At 36.2% G+C, this 19,850-nt stretch overlaps 1 protein-coding gene across 4 annotated transcripts in view; it reads left to right on the top strand.

Annotated features, from left to right (window-relative positions):
- Positions 1 to 19,850, top strand: part of THAP6 (THAP domain containing 6) — a 23,581-nt gene extending 3,731 nt beyond the window's left edge. For 3 of the 4 annotated variants that reach the window (XM_082463956.1, XM_082463957.1, XM_082463958.1), the window contains 2 exons: positions 1,974 to 2,099; positions 13,300 to 19,850. In XM_082463956.1, the coding sequence (XP_082320082.1) occupies positions 1,974 to 2,099; positions 13,300 to 13,554 (381 nt within the window). In that variant the 3' untranslated portion in view covers positions 13,555 to 19,850. The remainder of the gene's footprint in view (positions 1 to 1,973; positions 2,100 to 13,299) is intronic. The other variant, XM_082463959.1, reaches the window with a different exon arrangement.

Raw genomic sequence — 19,850 nt, 5'->3', positions numbered from 1 at the left:
ACCATAAATTACTAACTTTCAAAAGCTATTTCCTAATAACACATATTTTATTATAGGAAATTAGATGATACAATCAAAAAGAAAATTAAAATTAACAATAATCACGTAATCCAGAAATAATATTGTTAACACTCTGATGTGTATCTTTCCAGTCGTTCATATGTATATGTTTGTATATAAATTCATCTATGTTCATATATTCTTACAAAATAGAATTATACTGTATATGCTTTTTATTTTTTGCTTCACTCTTTCGTTTTTTCAACATTCATATAGTGCTGGCTGTGTGCCAGGCACTATTCTAAGCACTTTACATATATATTAACTCTTTTAGTCCTCAAAACAACCATAAGAGTTAAATACTATTATTATTCTCATTTAACCACTTGAGAAAACTTAGGCTCAGAAAGCTGGAATACATTCCCCAAGTCACACTGCTGTTAAATGGTAGAGGCTGGATTTGAACCCAGGCATTTTGGCTCCAAAGTTCACTCTTAACTTCTGTTTTCCATGATGTTAAATATTTTTCCACAAGGAGACTTCCCTGGTGGTCCACCGGTTAAGACTCCACGCTTCCACTGCAGGGGGCATGGGTTCGATCCCTGATCAGATCCCGCAAGCCATGTGGCATGGCCAAAAGAAAAAAAAAAAAAAGACACGAGGACAGTGTGACAAATGTCCTCTTAAAAATACATATTTTTTCCACAACAATGGCTTTCAAACTTTAGTCTACATAAGAATTATCCAGGGAGCTTGCTTAAAATGCAGAATCCTGTGCCCCTCTCCCAAAGAATTTGATTCAGCAAGTTTGGTTTGGAGTTTAGGAATCTGCACTTTTTAACAAGCACCCGGCATGATTGTGTTGCAGCTCAAGGGATCACGTTTTTAAGAGAAACCTATATGGAACATCAATTTTTTAACTAAACTTTATAGTGAAGTCAACATATATAAAGGCCCACCATAAAGCTTATACCAATCTGCTCCCCTACTAGTTATGCATAAAAGTGTCTGTTCACCCTAATCCTCAATATAAGTTGTGATTTTAACCTTTGGTAAAATTGATAGGCAAAAATGGCATCTTATTGTTTTAATTTATCTCTGAATATTAGAAAATATTAGAATATGAATATTTCTAATATAAATATTAGAAAATGTGTTTCTGCATTTTTTCATGTTTATTAGACGTTTTTATTTCTTCTCATGTGAATTACTTATTCAGATCCTCTTCTATTTTCGTCTTTTTCTAAGCTGTTTTGGAACAACACTAGATATTGAGGCTATGAATCATTTAACTGCCATCTATGTTGCAGTTACTTTTTGTTATTTGTCTTTAGCTCACATTATGGGGTTGGTTTGTTTTGTTTTGTTTGAAATTCAGACTTTTTATTGAGTAGTCCTATATTTTCTCTTGTGCTATCTGACTTTAGCCTTCCCCTTTAAGATTATGTAAATATTTCCAATGTATTTTTCTACTTCCTCATTGTTTTCATTCTTACATAAATTTTCAGTATATAGAATTTCATTGTGACTTATTATACATAAAGGAAATAACTGTTTTTCATAATTAGTTCATTTTTTCATGATTTATAGCCTTTCTCCACTTATTTAGAATGCCACTTTTTATCCTAAAGGCTCTTATCTACATGATCTATTCAGATTTTTCTAAGAGAGTAGTACACTTTTTAAACTATTGTTACTGAGTAGGGTATTTTTAATACTTTGTAGGGTATATCTTCCCTCATTATCACACTTTTTTTTTTTTTTTCCGGAAAAATTCATGTTTCCAGATCAACTTTAGAGTTACTCTGGGGAAGTTTCTTTAAAGTACTCTCAGTGAATTTAAATTATACTGACCTTTAAAAGCAATTTCCATAAAAAGAAATATATTAATTTTACTACATAAAGTTAAGAAGGTTAAAATTTTTCAAAAGGACAGAAAATCTACAATGATTGTTATTAACTATTCTTAACAGGGGAAAAGACAAAAGCTTCATTGTAGGAAAAACTTCACCCTCAAAGCCCTTCCAGTCACAAACCACAATCACCAGCTTGTTGGTGCTTCCTCGTGTATCGAAGAATTCCAGTCCCAGTTCATTTTTGTAAGTAAAATTACTTACTGGGCTAATGTTAATATTGTTAAGATGACCATGTCCTCTCCATTAGGATTAAGTTTTCAAAATCTTATTGAAAAACTAGGAGTTCAGGTGTTTGAGATTTTTTTTTAATATGTAATATCCAGAAATATTGCTTCCCAGGGCCATTATACTTTATATATTTGCAGTAATGATCCACAGGTAGTTAATCTTTTGTTACGTAGTTCAAAGAGTGCTTTCACAAGGATATTTCAACCAATAAAATACAATAATTAATTCCTCCCTTTAGGTACTATAGTTTCTCTATGGAAATATCTAATTTAAAAAATAGTTATGTCTTTAGATTTTCTTAAAGGACAGTCGTACACACACAGTGTTGAAGCTTTATTCATCTCATTGCCTGTTGATGTTAGAACCAGGCCTGGAATCCGGATCTGTTTTACTGTCTTAATTACTATAGCTTTATAATAATTCCTGAAATCAGACAGTGTTAATTTTCCAACTTTGTTCTTTTTCAAAGTTGTTTTGGATATTCTGGGTCCTTTGCATTTTCATATGAATTTTATAATTACTTTGTAAATTTCTACAGAAATCCTGCTGGAGTTTTGACTGGGATTATGTTGAACCTACAGATCTATTTTGGAAGAATTGATGTCATAATAAGACTATTTTAAGTCTTCCAACCCATGAATTAATTGTATCACTTCATTTATTTAGACCTTTAAATTCTCTCAGCAGTGTTTTGTAGTTTTCAGTGTACAGGTCTTTCACTCCTTTTATCAGATTTATCCCTAAATATTTTATATATTTGGATGCTATTATAGACAGTGTTGTTTTATTTACTGTTAATGTAGGGAAATAAATTTACTATATTTTTATTTTTTTTTATACAGCAGGTCCTTATTAGTCATCCATTTTATACACATCACTGTATACATGTCAATCCCTATCTCCCAATTCATCACACCACCACCCCCACCCCCCGCCGCTTTGCCCCCTTGGTGCCATACGTTTGTTCTCTACATCTGTGTCTCAATTTCTGCCCTGCAAACTGGTTCATCTGTACCATTTTTCTAGGTTCCACATATATGCGTTAATATACGATATTTGTTTTTCTCTTTCTGACTTACTTCACTCTGTATGACAGTCTCTAGAACCATCCACGTCTCAACAGATGACCAAATTTCGTTCCTTTTTATGGCTGTATAATATTCCATTGTATATATATACCACGTCTTCTTTATCCATTCGTCTGCTGATGGGCATTTAGGTTGCTTCCATGACCTGGCTACTGTAAATAGTGTTGCGCTGAACATTACGGTGCATGTGTCTTTTTGAATTATGGTTTTCTCTGGGTATATGCCCAGTAGTAGGATTGCTGGGTCATATGGTAATTCTATTTTTAGTTTTTAAAGGAACCTCCATACTGTTCTCCACAGTGTCTGTAACAATTTACGTTCCCACCAACAGTGCAAGAGGGTTCCCTTTTCTCCACACCCTCTCCAGCATTTGTTGTTTGTAGATTTTCTGATGATGCCCATTCTGACTGGTGTGAGGTGATACCCCAATGTAGTTTTGATTTGCATTTCTCTAATAATTAGTGATATCGAGCAGATTTCATGTGCTTCTTGGCCATCAGTATGTCTTTAGAGAAATGTCTATTTAGGTCTTCTGCCCATTTTTGAATTGGGTTTTTTGTTTTTTTAATATTGAGCTGCATGAGCTGTTTATATATTTTGGAGATTGATCCTTTGTCTGTTGATTCGTTTGCAAATATTTTCTCCCATTCTGAGGGTTGTCTTTTCGTCTTGTTTATGGTTTCCTTTGCTGTGCAAAAGCTTTTAAATTTCATTAGGTCCCATTTGTTTATTTGTGTTTTTATTTCCATTACTCTAGGAGGTGGATCAAAAAAGATCTTGCTGTGATTTATGTCAGAGTGTTCTTCCTATGTTTTCCTCTAAGAGTTTTATAGTGTCCGGTCTTACATTTAGGTCTTAAATCCATTTTGAGTTTATTTTTGTGTATGGTGTCAGGGAGTGTTCTAATTTCATTCTTTTACATGTAGCTGTCCAGTTTTCCCAGCACCACTTATTGAAGAGACTGTCTTTTCTCCATTGTATATCCTTGCCTCCTTTGTCGTAGATTAGTTGACCATAGGTGCGTAGGTTTATCTCTGGGCTTTCTATCCTGTTCCATTGATCTGTGTTTCTGTTTTTGTGCCAGTACCATACTGTCTTGATTACTGTAGCTTTGTAGTATAGTCTGAAGTCAGGGAGTCTGATTCCTCCAGCTCCATTTTTTTCCCTCAAGACTGCTTTGGCTATTCGGGGTCTTTTGTGTCTCGATACAAATTTTAAGATTTTTTGTTCTAGTTCCGTAAAGAATGCTATTGGTAGTTTGATAGGGATTGCACTGAATCTGTAGATTGCTTTGGGTAGTATAGTCATTTTCACAATATTGATTCTTCCAATGCAAAAACATGGTATATCTCTCCATCTGTTGGTATCATCTTTAATTTCTTTCATCAATGTCTTATAGTTTTCTTCATACAGGTCTTTTGTCTCCTTAGGTAGGTTTATTCCAAGGTATTTTATTCTTTTTGTTGCAGTGGTAAATGGGAGTGTTTCCTTAATGTCTCTTTCAGATTTTTCATCATTAGTGTATAGGAATGCAAGAGATTTCTGTGCATTAATTTTGTATTAGCTCTAGTAGTTTTCTGGTGGCATCTTTAGGATTCTCTATGTATAGTATCATGTCATCTGCAAACACTGACAGTTTTACTTCTTCTTTTCCAATTTGTATTCCTTTTATTTCTTTTTCTTCTCTGATTGCCGTGGCTAGGACTTCCAAAACTGTGTTGAATAATAGTGGTGAGAGTGGACATCCTTGTCTTGTTCCTGATCTTAGAGGAAATGCTTTCAGTTTTTCACCATTGAGAATGATGTTTGCTGTGGGTTTCTCGTATATGGCCTTTATTATGTTGAGGTAGGTTCCCTCTATGCCCACTTTCTGGAGAGTTTTTATCATAAATGGCTATTGAATTTTGTCAAAGGCTTTTTCTGCATCTATTGAGATGATCATATGGTTTTTATTCTTCAGTTTAATACGGTGTATCACATTGATTGATTTGCGTATATTGAAGAATCCTTGCATCCCTGGGATAAATGCCACTTCATCATGGTGTATGATCCTTTTAATGTGTTGTTGGATTCTGTTTGTTATTATTTTGTTGAGGATTTCTGCATCTATATTCGTCAGTGATATTGGTCTGTAATTTTCTTTTTTTGTAGTAACTTTGTCTGATTTTGGTATCAGGGTGATGGTGGCCTCATAAAATGAGCTTGGGAGTGTTCCTTCCTCTGCAATTTTTTGGAAGAGTTTGAGAAGGATAAGTGTTAGCTCTTCTCTAAATGTTTGATAGAATTCACCTGTGAAGCCATCTGGTCCTGGACTTTTGTTTGTTGGAAGATTTTTAATCACAGTTTCAATTTCGTTACTTGTGATTGGTGTGTTCATATTTTCTATTTCTTCCTGGTTCAGTCTTGGAAGGTTATACCTTTCTAAGAATTTGTCCATTTCTTCCAGGTTGTCCATTTTATTGGCATAGAGTTGCTTGTAGTAGTCTCTTAGGATGCTTTGTATTTCTGCGGTGTCTGTTGTAACTTCTCCTTTTTCATTTCTAATTTTATTGATTTGAGTCCTCTCCCTCTTTTTTTGATGAGTCTGGCTAATGGTTTATCAATTTTGTTTATCTTCTCAAAGAACCAGCTTTTACTTTTATTGATCCTTGCTATTCTTTTCTTTGTTTCTATTTCATTTATTTGTGCTCTGATCTTTATGATTCCTTTCCTTCTGCGAACTTTGGGTTTTGTTTGTTCTTCTTCCTCTAGTTCCTTTAGGTGTAAGGTTAGATTGTTTACTTGAGATTTTTCTTGTTCCTTGAGGTAGGCTTGTATAGCTATAAACTTCCCTCTTAGAACTGCTTTTGCTGCATCCCATAGGTTTTGGATTGTCGTGTGTTCATTGTCATTTGTCTCTAGGTATTTTTTGATTTCCTCTTTGATCTCTTTGGTGATCTCTTGGTTATTTAGTAACGTATTGTTTAGCCTTCATGTGTTTGTGTTTTTTACGTTTTTTTCCCTGTAATTGATTTCTAATCTCATAGTGTTGTGGTCAGAAAAGATGCTTGATATGATTTCAATTTTCTTAAATTTACTGAGGCTTGACTTGTGACCCAAGATGTGATCTATCCTGGTGAATGTTCCATGCACACTTGAGAAGAAAGTGTAATCTGCTGTTTTTGGACGGAATGTCCTATAAATATCAATTAAATCTATCTGGTCTATTGTGTCATTTAAAGCTTCTGTTTCCTTATTTATTTTCATTTGGATGATCTGTCCATTGGTGTAAGTGAGGTGTTAAAGTCCCCCACTATTATTGTGTTACTGTCGATTTCCTCTTTTAGAGCTGTTAGCAGTTGCCTTATGTATTGAGGTGCGCCTATGTTGGGTGCATATATATTTATAATTGTTGTATCTTCTTCTTGGATTGATCCCTTGATCATTATGTAGTGGCCTTCCTTGTCTCTTGTAACATTCTTTATTTTAGAGTCTATTTTATCTGATATGAGTATAGCTACTCCAGCTTTCTTTTGATTTCCATTTGCATGGAATATCTTTTTCCATCCCCTCACTTTCAGTCTGTATGTGTCCCTAGGTCTGAAGTGGGTCTCTTGTAGACAGCATATATATGGGTTTTGTTTTTGTATCCATTCAGCAAGCCTGTGTCTTTTGGTTGGGGCACTTGATCCATTCACGTTTAAGGTAATTATCGATATGTATGTTCCTATGACCATTTTCTTAGTTGTTTTGGGTTTGTTTATGTAGGTCCTTTTCTTTTGTGTTTCCCAGTTAGAGAAGTTCCTTTAGCATTTGTTGTAGAGCTGGTTTGGTGGTGCTGAATTCTCTTAGCTTTTGCTTGTCTGTAAAGCTTTTGATTTCTCCATCAAATTTGAATGAGATCCTTGCCTGGTAGAGTAATCTTGGTTGTAGGTTCTTCCCTTTCATCACTTTAAGTATATCATGCCACTCCCTTCTAGCTTGTAGAGTTTCTTCTGAGAAATCAGCTGTTAACCTTATGGGAGTTCCCTTGTATGTTATTTGTCGTTTTTCCCTTGCTACTTTCAATAATTTTTCTTTGTCTTTAATTTTTGCCAATTTGATTACTATGTGTCTTGATGTGTTTCTCCTTGGGTTTATCGTGTATGGGACTCTCTGCGCTTCCTGGACTTGGGTGGCTATTTCCTTTCCCATGTTAGGGAAGTTTTCGTCTATAATCTCTTCAAATACTTTCTCTTGTCCTTCTCTCTCTCTTCTCCTTCTGGGACCCCTATAATGCGAATGTTGTTGCATTTAATGTTGTCCCAGAGGTCTCTTAGGCTGCCTTCATTTCTTTTCATTCTTTTTCTTTGTTCTGTTCCACAGCAGTGAATTCCACCATTCTGTCTTCCAGGTCACTTATCCGTTCTTCTGCCTCAGTTATTCTGCTATTGATTCCTTCTAGTGTAGTTTTCATTTCAGTTATTGTATTGTTCATCTCTGTTTGTTTGTTCTTTAATTATTCTAGGTCTTTGTTAATCATTTCTTGCATCTTCTCGATCTTTGCCTCCATTCTTTTTCCGAAGTCCTGGATCATCTTCACTATCATTATTCTGAATTCTTTTTCTGGAAGGTTGCCTATCTCCACTTCATTTAGTTGTTTTTCTGGGGGTTTATCTTGTTCCTTCATCTGGTACATAGCCCTCTGCCTTTTCATCTTGTCTATCTTTCTGTGAATGTGGTTTTTGTTCCACAGGGTGCAGGATTGTAGTTCTTCTTGCTTTTGCTGTCTGCTCTCTGTTAAATAAATTGACTTTTGTGTATCGATCTTGTATCTGTCAAACTTGCTAAACTCACATATTAATTATCAAAGCTTTTTTTTAGAGGTTATCAGATTTTCTACATAGACAATCATGGTGTCTGTCATTAAAAACAGTTTTAGGGTATTCCCTGGCAGTCCAGTGTTTTGGACTCCATGCTTGCACTGCCGAGGGCCCAGGTTCAGTTCCTGGTCGGGGAACTAAGATCCCACAAGTGGCGTGGCCAAAAAAAAAAAAAACAGTGTTAATTCTTCCTTTCCAATATGAGTGCCTTTCATTTCTTTTTCTTGCTTTATTGCACTGCCTTGAACCTGCAAGGTTATGCTGAAGAGAAGTACTGAGAAATGATCTTTATGCTTTGCTCCTGATTTTAGGAGGAAGTTGTTCAGTCTTTCACTATTAAAGATATTCATATGATATTAAATATGATGTTAACTGTAGGTTTTTTATAACTGCCCTTTATCAGATTGAGGAAGTACCTTTCAATTTTTTTCTTTCAGTTTTATTGAGATATAATTGACATATAGCCCTGTATAAGTTTAACGTGTACAGTAATGTTTTGATTTACACATATCAGGAAGTGATAATCACAGTGAGTTTAGTGAACATCCATCATCTCATATAAACAAAATTAAAGAAATAGAAAAAAAAATTTTTTCCTGTGATGAGAAGTCTTAGGATATACTCTCTTAACAACTTTCATATGTAACATACAGCAGTGTTAATTATATTTGTCATGTTGTACATTATATCCCTAGTACTTATTTCTCTTATAACTGGAAGTTCTTACCTTTTGACTGCCTTCATCCAATTCTCCCTCCTCCTATCCCCTGCCTCTGATAACCACAAATCTGAACTCTTTTTCTTTGAGTTTGTCTGTTTTTGAAGTATAATTGACCTACAACATTATGTTATTTCCTGTTATACAACATAGTGATTCCATATTTCTATACATTTCAAACTGATCACAATAAGTATAGTTACAATATGTCACCATACAAAGATATTACATAGTTATTGCCTGTATTCCCAACACTTGTACATTTTGTACCTTTGACTCATTTACTTTGTAACTGGAAGTTTGTTTCTCTTAATTCCTCACCTGTTTCTTTCCTCCCCATCCCCTCTAGCAATCACCTGTTTGTTCTCCGTATCTACAACTCTGTTTCTGCTTCATGTTTGTTCATTTGTTTTGTTTTTTAGATTCCATCATACAGTATTTGTCTTTCTCTGTCTGACTTAAATTCACTTAGCATAATACCCTCTAGGTCCATCCATACTGTTACATAGGAAGTGCCTTTCTAATCCTACTTTGCTGAGAATTTTTATCAGAAAGGAATGTTAGTTTTGTCAAATGCCTTTTCTGTGTCTGTTGAGACATCATTTGGGTTTTATTTTTTAGTTTGTTAGTGTGATTAGTTACATTGATTGATTTGTTTTTATTTTTATTTTTTGGCCGCACCACATGGCTTGTGGGATCTTAGTTACCCCACCAGGGATTTGAACCTGGGCCCTCGGCAGTGAAAGCAGAGTCCTAACCACTGGACCACCAGGGAATTCCCCAATTAATTTCTTAATGTTAAACCAGCCTTGCATTCTGGAATAAACCCTACTTCTTCATGATGTTATCCCTTTTATATATTGTTGGATTAGATTTAAAATTTTGTTTAGAATCTTTCTGTGTATGTTCACAAAGAATATTGGCCTATAGTTTTCTTTCCTTTGAATGTCTTTGTCTGGTTTCAGTATCAGAATAATGCTAACCTCAAAGAACAAGTTAGAAAATATTGCTTTATTTTTCAATTTTCTAGAAAAGTTTGTATAGATTTGCAGTTATTTCTTCTATAAATATTTGGTAGAATTCCCCAGTAAAACTATCTGGGACAGTAGTTTTCTTTGTGGGAACGTTTTTTAAGGAGCTTGTTATCTTCCAAGGGATTTGTCCATTTTATTTCAGCTGTCAAGTTTATTAACTTAAAATTATTCAAAACATTTCCTTATTTTTTCAATATCTATAGAATCTGTAGTGATACCATCTGTCTCATTTCTGATATCAGTAATTTGTTTCTGTTCTCTTTTATTGCTGATCAGTCTGCCTAGAGATTTATCAGTTTTATTGATCTTGTCAAGAACTAGCTTTCACTGATTTTTCTCATTTTTCTTTTTTGTTGTTGTTTTTATTTTCTACTTCACTGATTTCCACTCATCTTTATTATTTCCTTTTACTTATTTCAGTAAAATATGCTCATCTTTCTAGTTTCTTAAGATGGAAGCTGAGGTCATTGATTTGAGGCTTCTTCCTTTCTAACGTTAGCATTTAGTGATATTAATTTCTCCTTAAGTATTGCTTTAGCGGCATTCCACAAATTAAATGTGTTTTCATTTTCATTTAGTTCAAAATACTTCCAAATTCCATTTTGATTTGTTCTTTGATCCATGGGTTATTTGGAAGTGTGCTATATAGTTTTCAGATATTGGGGAATTTCCCTGATATCTATTATTAATTTCTAACTTAATTCTTTTGTGGTCAGAGAATATACATTGTGTGACTTGAATGCTTTTAATTCTTTTTTTTGAGACTTATAGCCTACAATATGGTCTGTCTTGGTAAACGTTCTGCATGCATTTGCAAAGAATGTATAGTTTGCTGATGTTAGCCAGAATGTTCTATAAATGTCAATTAGGTCAAATTGATAATGTTCAAATCTGCATTCTTAATTAATTTCTGTCTACTTGTTCTATCTTTTATTGAGAGAGAGCTGTTAATCTTCTAGTATAACTGTGGATTTGTCTCATTCTCCTTAAATTGTCAGGTTTTGCTTGTTACATTTTGCAGCTGTTATTAGGTACTAAATATTTAGTATTCTTATGTCTTGATAAATTAACCCCTTTATTTTTAAGAAATGGCCTCCTTTATCCCTGGTAATATTCATTGCTCTGAAGTCTACTTTGTCTGATGGTAATATATCTACTCTAGTTCTCTGTTAGTGTTATTGTAGTATATCTTTTTCAACTCCTTTACTTTCAACCTGTTTGTGTCTTTTTATCTTTAAAGTGCTTTTTTCTGGGCAGCATGTACTCTTGGGTCTTGATTTTTTTAATATAACCTGATAATTTCTGCCTTTTAATTGGATTATTTAAACTCTATACTTAATGTGATTATTACATTACTTTAAATTTTTTTATATCACATGACTTAATGTGATATGGTTTGGTTTAAATCTGTCATCTTACTTATTTCCTGTTCCATTTGTTCTTTGTTCTCATTTTCTTCTTTTTTTGCCTTCTTTTGGATTAACTGAATTTTTTTTACAATTCCATTTTATCTCCTCTTTTTCACTCATTAGCCATAACTCTTTGATAGTTGCTTCTAGGTTTATAGCATCCATCTTTAATTTACCACAGGCTACATGATAAGTGATATTATTCCACTTAGCATATAGTATATGAATCTTATCATAGTATACTTTATTTCTCCTCTCCAGCCTTTTCTGCTACTGCTATCATACATTTCACTTTACATATGCTATGAACCCCACACTACATTTTATTATTTTTGTTTAAACAGTAAATTATCTTTTAAAGAGATTTAAATAATAGTAAATCTATTATTATATATTATTTATTATGATAATAAATCTATTAAATTTATTATAAATAAATTTAAATTGTAAGTTTTATGTCCAGGTATCCTATTTGATTCTTTTTTAATATCTTTCATGTCTCTGCTTAACTTTTAAACATATATAATACAGTTTTAATAACTTTGTTAATTCCCTTGTCTGCTAATTCTAACATTTGTGAGTTCTGGGTTGGCTTCTATTGATTGGATTATCTCTTATTATGGCTCGTATTTTCCTGCTGCTTTGCGTGCCTGGTAAATTTTGAGTGCCAGATTTTACTTCGCTGGATGTTGGATAGTTTTTTGTCCTGTTTTCTTGAGCTTGGTTATGGAGTTTGGTTATTTGGAAACAATTTGATCCTTTCAGGTTTTGCTTTGTTTTCTTGAGCTTGGTTATGGAGTTTGGTTATTTGGAAACAATTTGATCCTTTCAGGTTTTGCTTTGTTAGGCAGGACTAGAACAGTGCTCAGTCTCGGGCTGTTTGTTCTCCACCACTGAGGCAAGACTTCTGTATACTCTACTCAGTGCCCCATGAATCTGGTCTGGCTGGTGGGAGTAGTGTCTATGCCCTGTGAGCTCAGGGCACTCCTGATCTTTTCTGGTCACTCTTTCCTCAACCTCGAGGAGTTTCCTACAAGGAAATACTTGAGGGGGAGCCTCTGAAGATCTCCAGCGTTCTCTCTCTATGTAGCTCTTTCCTCTCTAATACTTTGCCCTATGAACTGTAGCCACCTTGGTCTCCCTGGATACTTTGCACTATCTCCTCAACTCTATCTACCAAGCTCTACCTGGATTTCCTCCCCTTACACTGAGGCCTAGAACTCTCTCAAGGCAGTAAGCTGGGCAATCATAGGACTCACCTCTTTGTTTCCCATCTCTCTGCAGTATCTGCCTTCGTTGCCTGATGTCTGTTTATCTTCAAACATTTTTACATCTTTTGGCCTTGTGTTGGGGTTTTTTTAGATAGGAGTCAGTCCAGTCTGTGTTATCTCATCTTGGCTGAAAGCAAAGTCCTCTTCACTAATTTTAATATTAAGTAACAGCTTTTCAAAATTATTTTATGTTACACTTATAAGATATGTCAGTGTTGTTTTTGGATGAAGAAAAGTCTACCCAGCAGACATAAACATAACCACAATAAATACTAGAACTTAAATTATCTCTTTAAAACCCCAAGACCAGAGTCCTCTCTAAATCCATAACACCCAGCCTGAGGACCTGCTTCAGTGCTCCTTTCCTGTCATACCTTATAAAGTGAAATATTCATCAAAATAAAGCAATTCCGTTAAAAGTTTAAAAATTTAAGTTTTTGTGATAGGTAAAACTTAAACTTAGCAGCTCCACACTTAGGGACCAAAAGCTGTATAGTCATTGTGAATGTCATGCTGTTCATAAGCAGATACCTACCTCCAGATGAGAAGTACTTCCCATCCACAGGATTCTGTACTCCTCGTGTATGCCTGGCCTTAGACAAAGAGGGAGGCCCTAGGCGCCTGAAATACTGTTCTACCCCCATCCTCTTCCTATGTTCTTTAAACCTCTTAGTATCACCAACTTAAAGATCTTCTCTAAGTATAGTAAGTGGAGAAATAGCTGAGGCCTAGTTATAATTTTTTATCTCACTGCTTGTCTGTCTGGTTTAATAACTTGGTGTTTATGTTTTTAGGAACATAGCTACAGTGTGATGGACAGTCCAAAGAAACTTAAGCATAAGTTAGATCAAGTGATCAGCGAGCTAGAGGATACCAAGAAAAGTCTGCAGAATGTTTTAGGCCGACAAAGACGTTTACAAAAATCACTGAGGAAGACAATCAGGGAATTAAAGGATGAATGTCTCATCAGCCAAGAAACAGCAAATAGACTGGAAGCTTTGTGTTGGGAGTGGTGTCGGGAGAGCATAGAACAAGACTATATTTCATGAAATAATTTCATGTTATGTTCTACCTAAAATTGTTATTGGTACAGCTTTGCAGAAAATGATTACCATCATTAAATAACACCCGTCATTTAGAGTGCTTCTTTGGACCCTCCGCAGCATTACGCGTTAGTGTTATTATCCAAAGGCTTTTTTTTTTTTAAAGATGTGCAGAAATTTGTGCTGGTTCTCATGTTTTTGGGTGACTTGTGACAATTATGTTTTTATAGACCTAAACTAGTGCCAGGTCACTATTGTAAGATGTTAAAAGATCAAGAAGATTCTGTAGGACTAAGGAAATGATTTCAAATCAGCCACATTAGGCTGTAACAGTAGAAACTGGACACTTTAGCAGCATCAGATTTTTGGCTTCAAAGGAGTACCTTTGCTTATGTAGGTTTTATGGTAAGTATGTTGAATTGTACTTTAACTGTATTTTACCACAAAGCAGAATTCATTTATAACACATGTCCATCTTGGATCCAATCCAAGGTGCTTTTGTTATCAGTAATACCAAAAGATCTTTTTACAGGGCATCCCATGGTACTGACCTTGAGAACAACATATGGTGCAGATCTTTTGGCTTTTAAAGTTGTTCAGAGCCAAGTTAAGAAGACCCCTGATGAGGTCTTGTTTTTTCGGTACAGTACATCATTTCTCCTCACTAGGAGTACTTTGATGTTAACCAGCATAGCTTTAACAAATTTTTAAAGAGGGTCATAAATCTGATTTTCAAATGGTTACTCTGACAGTTCTGAACAGTTTGTTTCATGACTGTTATTTCATCATAAAGGTATATCTTCAAAATCTGAATGCCAGTAGTAACTGGATACTTTCAATGCTGTTTTGTATTTTACAGAAAGTAGTGTTACTAACATTTTTTTAAATACGAAATACAGAAGAAACCATTAAAAATAATGATGTGGCTTTTCTAGTTAAAATAGGAATTGGAGAGAGAGTTATAATATTTTCCTGTAATTAGGAGAGTAGATTACTATCCAAGAGCTTTTATTTAGAGAAATAGATAAGTAAACAGCAATTTTAGAATAGCTTCTTACTGAATTTACAAAAGAATAACTCTTCTTAGTTATTTTCTGATTAATCCAAGGGTCAGAAATTTAGGTTTATCTCCCAATTTCTTAGTAAAAACAACTGAAATGAAGAGTCATAAACACTGTGGATCAGAATAAAATTACTAGCCCAAAGCCAAATTCTACTTTGAAGCATGTGTACATTCATGAACTTCATTCACACGTCCATGCTATAATAGTTACAATTTGAATATCAGTTATTTCAATGTGTTAACTAGAAATGAGCTGCATTTTTTGCCAATGTTCATTGTAATTTTATTTGTGTTATATTAATATCAGTAAGGATATGGTCACTTGAATTTTTTTATATTTAAGAATTTTCTGTTTTAATGCACATTACATTTTTATGTAGGATTCCAAACCTTCCCTCTAAATGGGATTTTACCCACATTTGAAAGATTAGCATTATGCTAAGAAGAAATCACGGAGGTCTTATCTTTTTACTACCTTAAAAAAAACTCATTACCTACCCATTATTTATTTGAGTTATTTAATTTTGAATTCATAGTGGACACTCTAATGGGAAGTTTGGGTGTGATCTTAAGTTTTATGGAGATTCTGTGATAGAGATGGAGACTCTTTCCCTCAACCTGATTTTGAGTAAAAAAAAAATTAAAGTCAGTGGACAGTGGAGAAGACTAAGAGGACAGATCCAAGCACAGTATGTCCAAATCCTAGATCTCTACTGGCTGCTTAGAATAAATCAATCCGAGAAGACCTTTCCAAGAATCCGTTCCCAGTTTCTGCCACTATTGTCACAGTTGCCGCAGTCACTTCTACTACTAGTGTTCACAGTGAACTCAGTTTTTGTCTTCTTTTTCGTTGGTCTTAGTATCATCGAGAGAGAGAGAAATGTGGGCAAAGTATTGGTATCATCAAGAACCCAGAGCTGCCCACTTGCCATTTATTTTTATGGAGAAATGATGACCAATAGATAGAAATCTGACATAAGAGATAGGGTCCTCCCCACCTGCCACCCAAACAAATGCCTGAACGTGGTACATCCCTCAGTTTACTGTTCCCAGAGGTTCCAGCTTAGCCTGAGAAGGAACTGTCCTGTGCAGAGCAGAGCCAGTCATCCCCCATCCAGAGGTTCCTTAAGCAGCCAAGGCCAACCTAAGGATATCACTTCGCTTTCAAGCTTGGAATAGCCTCTGGATCCTGGAACAAACCCAACCTCAGCACCAAATCAGGTACAAAGGACTTGATATGGCATTTTTCTCCATATCAAGTTTAAATTTCTGGAAATAGATTTTGGTTGCTAAAGATAATCACAATTATACCATAGTCATTCATTTGAGAAAAGATGAAATGTATTAAAAATATATGTTTAGTTTTAATAAAAAGATAAAATTATTATAGAAATAATTTGAGTGGTGAAGAATCCATTATATATTTGAAGAATAAAATTTTTTTCCAGTAATGTTCTCTGTGGTTTTTATACATTCAGTTATTCAATAAAATGAGCAGAGAAAAATCAAGAGTATGTATACAGTGGTTTTGCTTTAACTTCTACATTTTTTCCTCCACCAATAACTGTAATATCTTAGCGTCTGCTAGGTTAGGTGACCCAAGTAGCAGGCCTGCTTCCACCACAATATGAATCTGCCATAGACCTCTTTCCTGCTTTCAGCCTCGCTCGAAACTGGCAGCCTCATGTCACCAGTATATAATTGAGAGCAGTATTCTTAGATTTGTAATATACTGCCGTCAGAACCCAGAGAGGCTTATCAGGCATTGTGCTTCCTTATTCATAGTGGGAGATGCAAGTTGTACTAATTTGTCTTTTACTTCAGAGGGCATGTCCTAGCATGCCCCTGGTCACTGGACCCTCCTCCCCCAAAATTTTACTCATGTGGTAGGCCCCTGAATTTCATGAGTTTTATCTCACCCTCTAGAGCATATGTACTTTATCAAGGCCTCAAATTTACTAGTCACATCTTGCTCATCCCATTTGATTAACATAATCCATCAATATAGTGAACTAAGTGATTTTCTGTAGAATATCTACCTGGATTAGGTCTCTTTCAGTTATAACAGAAGCAGGAGAGTTATAACGTAGGCTGTTAACATCGCTTTTTACTAATTCCATGTGAATGTGAACAGTTTCTGATCTTGTTTTTTTATAGGGATGGGAAAGCATGCACCCAACCGATCACTGATCGCATACCATGTACCCAGAGCCATGTTAATTGACTCTAGCAAGATGTCACATCTGGCACACAGCCGTAGTCAGGGCTACTACTTGGCTGAATTTGCTTTAGTCTGCTGTCATCCTGCAGCAACTATCTAAATTTGCGGGAACCAGAGTGGTGAATTAAATGGAGATATGATGGGGGCCACTGCTCCTACATCCTGTAAGAGCTGTAAAGGTGGCACACCCCACACACAAATCTGAAGCTGAGGGGTCTGAAAAAAAGGAATTAACATAGCAGGCCTGAGACTGCTGTCCGTAGAAAGACCTGATTGCAAGGTTGGCTCTTGGCTGGCATCTGGGAATTTGGATTTCAGAAGGGTTTCCACCATTCCCTAACTGACAAGAGGGGCTCTCTGTGCCTCAACAGTTTGTAGAAACAATGTGGTTTATGCCGAGCACATTTGATAATGTGCTGATATTGAGGAATATCTTAGGCAAAGAGTACCTACATGAGCAGCCCCCAGGAAAACTTGGACACTGAATCTTCCATGAGCTTCCCTGGTAGGCAGCATTTCCTATGTGTTGTCACAATTCCATGCTACAGGAATTAAGTACTGCACTAAGAGAGGACTCTTGGAAGCTTACACCTGATTACCTTCAGACTTGGATTCCTCAAACTTCATTTCACCATACTTCTAAGAACTGTCACATCTCCCTTTTGGAGATTTGCTCAGGAGAAACAATGGTACCCATGCTCCCACATCCCTCACCTTCCTCCCAGCTGTACTTCTGGTCATAGAATTATGCCTGATGCAAATCAGGAGCTGGAAGAGATGGGAGAAGAAAATGTCAGACCAGTACAAGGAAACCTCAGAAGCAGAAGCCAGATACAATCTGTCATCTAAGAACCGCATGGGGGTCCAGAGTGAGCACCAGGAACAGCAGTTTAAGAGGAAATGCTGAGAACGTAGCACATTCAACAATTTCACAAGTATTTTTCAAGTTTCAGGAACTGTATGCCAGAAAATGTAGGCACTGGAGAACCAATGAAGAAAAGACCAGTTCCTGCCCTCAAGGAAGTTAGAGAATAGTAAGACGTTCCAAAAGTCATAATCCAGGGACACCAAGGAGTGCATTTCAGGAGGATGGGCTGCCTGATGCCTTTCTCCTCACTGTGCCCTGCTTTATTAGTAGACACACATGCACAATAGAATTCATACCGCAACATCTTAAAGTATAAGTGCTTCAGTCTCAGTCTCATTCATTTAATATTTATCTTAGGCACATAAAGAAGTTTATAGACTAGCATATTTAACATCATAACCCATCGAGTGTGCCGCTTTCAAAGCCCCATACACTGCTGCGAGGGATACACAGATGATTAGATGAGGGAATTCACAGCCTACAGGGACGCACATGTATGTAACACAAACACAGAGAAGTGGGCAACATGGCAGGACCGTGGCAATTAAAGTAGGTGACTGAAATTAACGGAGCCTCCAAGTTCCAAACTGGAACTTAAGTGTGTCAGTGTGGGCACCTTAAAAGCTTCTGTCCCAGGGCCTGGATTCTGTTAGCACCTTCCTCAGATGTGAGAGTAGGAGACCCAGCCACCTGGGGAGAACCAAACAGACCTGGGCTCAATTCTCAAGCCTGTCAGTTTATTACATATGGGACCTGGGCCAAGTTACTGAGCTTCTCTATTTACAAAGTGGGCAGTAATACCTTCCTCACCCTGTTGTAGTGAGAATTATATTTAACTGGTTGTAAAACATAGACGATACAATGAGCTTTCCATACATTATTTTTCTCTCTTTAAATGCCATGGCAGGAGCATGGGAAAAGGAGATAAGAACAGGAAGAAGGGCAAAACACAAGAAGGGAAAATGAACTTGATAGGGATATAGGGAATAATAGTAGTACAGGCAACAGTGGCCAGTTGAGCTATTTGTGCCTTAAATAAACTTTCCCTCTCTGTGGCAGCTCAAAAGCAGGCAAGGAACATTGTCCCACTGAAAGGGAAAATTCTATTTAATCATATCCTCCCACGTCAACCCTGAAAAGTCATTTAATCTATCTTAGATATGTCTCCATTCATTCATTTATTCATTCGATTTCATAAAGCACTTAAGACAGTGCTACTCATCATGTGGTTCAGAGACCAGTGTCCAAGTGAAGGAGCTGGCACCAGAAAGTAAATCAACTACATCACCAAGCCCACTATTTAGTCAACATTTTTTCATAGCAAGATTTCCTCCCTGAATGAAACAACGTGTTGATTTACATTGTAGAACGAGGAGCACCTTATCTCATTCTGGACTAGCTACTTTGAGTAGCACTGTCTCAGAGTACCCAGTCACTTACTAAATAGACAGTCTTTGAACTAACCTTAGCTGAGGAGTCCCCGACAGATTTGTGTCAGATAATAAATTTCCCAAATCCTTGTGGTAGAGCTTGTGCAGTTAAAAAATAACATCACATATGACTCAGAAAATCTGGCCTCATGCTTTTTAAAAGAGAAGTGTTTTATCAAACAAAGATAATGAAGCATACAGGCTGTGCAGAATGCTGACCACAAATACTAGAGGTGAGCACCTCGTGGAGATGGGCGTCAGTTGCAGACTTGCCAGCAAAGTGTACTCAGCACAGAATTTAATTAGAAATGAAGGGTACTGGTGCCTATAAAAGAGGTAGACTTTATAATGGTACAAAGTGCTGCCAGGCTATACAGCTGAAAGGAATGACCTCTGAAATCCTGAGGATTTTAAAAAAATGTTTTGGGGCTTCCCTGGTGGCGCAGTGGTTGAGAATCTGCCTGCTAATGCAGGGGACACGGGTTCGAGCCCTGGTCTGGGAAGATCCCGCATGCCGCGGAGCAACTGGGCCCGTGAGCCACAACTACTGAGCCAGCGCGTCTGGAGCCTGTGCTCCGCAACAAGAGAGGCCGCGTTAGTGAGAGGCCCGCGCACCGCGATGAAGAGTGGCCCCTGCTTGCCGCAACTAGAGAAAGCCCTCGCACAGAAACGAAGACCCAACACAGCCATAAATAAATAAATAAATAAAATTTTAAAAAA

This window comes from Balaenoptera physalus, assembly GCF_965194825.1.
Source record: "Balaenoptera physalus genome assembly, chromosome: 5".
In the NCBI taxonomy this organism is placed as follows: domain Eukaryota; kingdom Metazoa; phylum Chordata; class Mammalia; order Artiodactyla; family Balaenopteridae; genus Balaenoptera; species Balaenoptera physalus.
The sequence above is the reverse complement of the archived record's forward strand: the minus strand, read 5'-3'. Positions and strand labels throughout refer to the sequence as shown.